This window comes from Mandrillus leucophaeus, unplaced genomic scaffold (assembly GCF_000951045.1).
Source record: "Mandrillus leucophaeus isolate KB7577 unplaced genomic scaffold, Mleu.le_1.0 Scaffold1265, whole genome shotgun sequence".
NCBI classification, from domain to species: domain Eukaryota; kingdom Metazoa; phylum Chordata; class Mammalia; order Primates; family Cercopithecidae; genus Mandrillus; species Mandrillus leucophaeus.
The window spans coordinates 88889-90625 of NW_012101043.1; the positions used below are offsets into that span (position 1 = coordinate 88889).

At 39.7% G+C, this 1737-nt stretch overlaps 1 protein-coding gene across 1 annotated transcript; it reads left to right on the forward strand.

Annotated features, from left to right (window-relative positions):
* The first annotated feature begins 376 nt into the window (after positions 1–376).
* On the forward strand, positions 377–1297 carry LOC105533594 (olfactory receptor 10R2). Its single transcript, XM_011972065.1, has one exon. The coding sequence runs from the start codon at positions 377–379 to the stop codon at positions 1295–1297; it is 921 nt and encodes a 306-aa protein (XP_011827455.1).
* The last annotated feature ends 440 nt before the right edge of the window (positions 1298–1737 follow it).

Genomic DNA, 1737 nt, shown 5'->3' on the forward strand with positions numbered 1-1737 from the left:
TGAGAATATGTTAGATTATACAAACAAGAGGAATCAAGGTTGCAGAAGGAAAGTCAACTGACAGTAAAATAGAGATATTATCCTGTATTATTCTGGAGGGCCCAAAGTAATCATAAGGGTTCTTAAAATTGGGAGAGAGAATCAGAAAGTCAGAGAAAAGATGTAACTTTGTTGACTTTGAAGATAGAAGAAGGGGACCATGAACCAATGAACATGAGAGGTAGCTAGGAACCGGAAAAGGCTAGTAAAAGGCAAGATTATTCCTTGTCACCTCCAGAAAGGAACAAAGGACTGCATGCCCCAAATTCTTATATTCACATACCTGAATATATTTTACTTCTTTCCCTCTTTGCAGATCTTGGCAGAAAACGTCACCATGGTCACTGAATTCCTGTTGCTGGGTTTTTCCAGCCTTGGTGAAATTCAACTGGCCCTCTTTGTAGTTTTTCTTTTTCTGTATTTAGCCATTCTTAGTGAAAATGTCACCATTATCAGCGTCATCCGCCTGGATAAAAGCCTCCACACACCCATGTACTTCTTCCTTGGCATTCTGTCAACATCTGAGACCTTCTACACCTTTGTCATTCTACCCAAGATGCTCGTCAATCTACTTTCTGTGGCCAGGATAATCTCCTTCACCTGTTGTGCTCTTCAAATGTTCTTCTTCCTTGGTTTTGCCATTACCAACTGCCTGCTATTGGGTCTAATGGGTTATGATCGCTATGCTGCCATTTGTCACCCTCTGCACTACCCCATTCTTATGAGCTGGCAGGTGTGTGGAAAGCTGGCAGCTGCCTGTGCAATTGGAGGCTTCTTGGCCTCTCTTACAGTAGTAAATTTAGTTTTCAGCCTCCCTTTTTGTAGTGCCAACAAGGTCAATCATTACTTCTGTGACATCTCACCAGTTATTCGTCTGGCTTGTACCAACACAGATGTTAATGAATTTTTGATATTCATTTGTGGGGTTCTTGTACTTGTGGTTCCCTTTCTGTTCATCTGTGTTTCTTATCTCTGTATTCTGAGGACTATCCTGAAGATTCCCTCAGCTGAGGGCAGACGGAAAGCGTTTTCCACCTGTGCCTCTCACCTCACTGTTGTTATTGTTCATTATGGCTGTGCTTCCTTCATCTACCTGAGGCCTACAGCAAACTATGTGTCCAACAAAGACAGGCTAGTAACGGTGACGTACACTATTGTCACTCCATTACTAAACCCCGTGGTTTATAGCCTCAGAAACAAGGATGTCCAACTTGCTATCAGAAAAGTGTTGGGCAAGAAAGGTTCTCTAAAATTATAGAATTGAAATATTATTACGTTTTAGATTTCTCAATAAATAATGCCTTTTTATCACATGCATATTATAACTGTAAAAAATTCTTTGAAATAATAGGAGTCCTTAAGATGCATGTCATAAAATATGTTTTTCTCCTTACAGTTTCTTTAAATTTAATCCACAGGCTAATGTTTTTCATTTTCTCATATGGAATCTCAGGGAGCTCCTCAAATTTAAATGCCCAGTTCACTGTGATAATTGAAAATTAAAACTTAATTTAAAGCTAAAATTTCTGCCTTTTCTGGGTGTAGATTTTTGAATTGGGGAGCCTTCATTGGTACCAATGAAGGTTGACTTATGTATTAGCTCTTTCAGCAAACACTTTTCTCTCTACTTATTTCAGTGACTGGTCCTTCAAGCATTACACTGTAGGGGGAGGGATAGGTGGAGGGAACGTCTTTCTT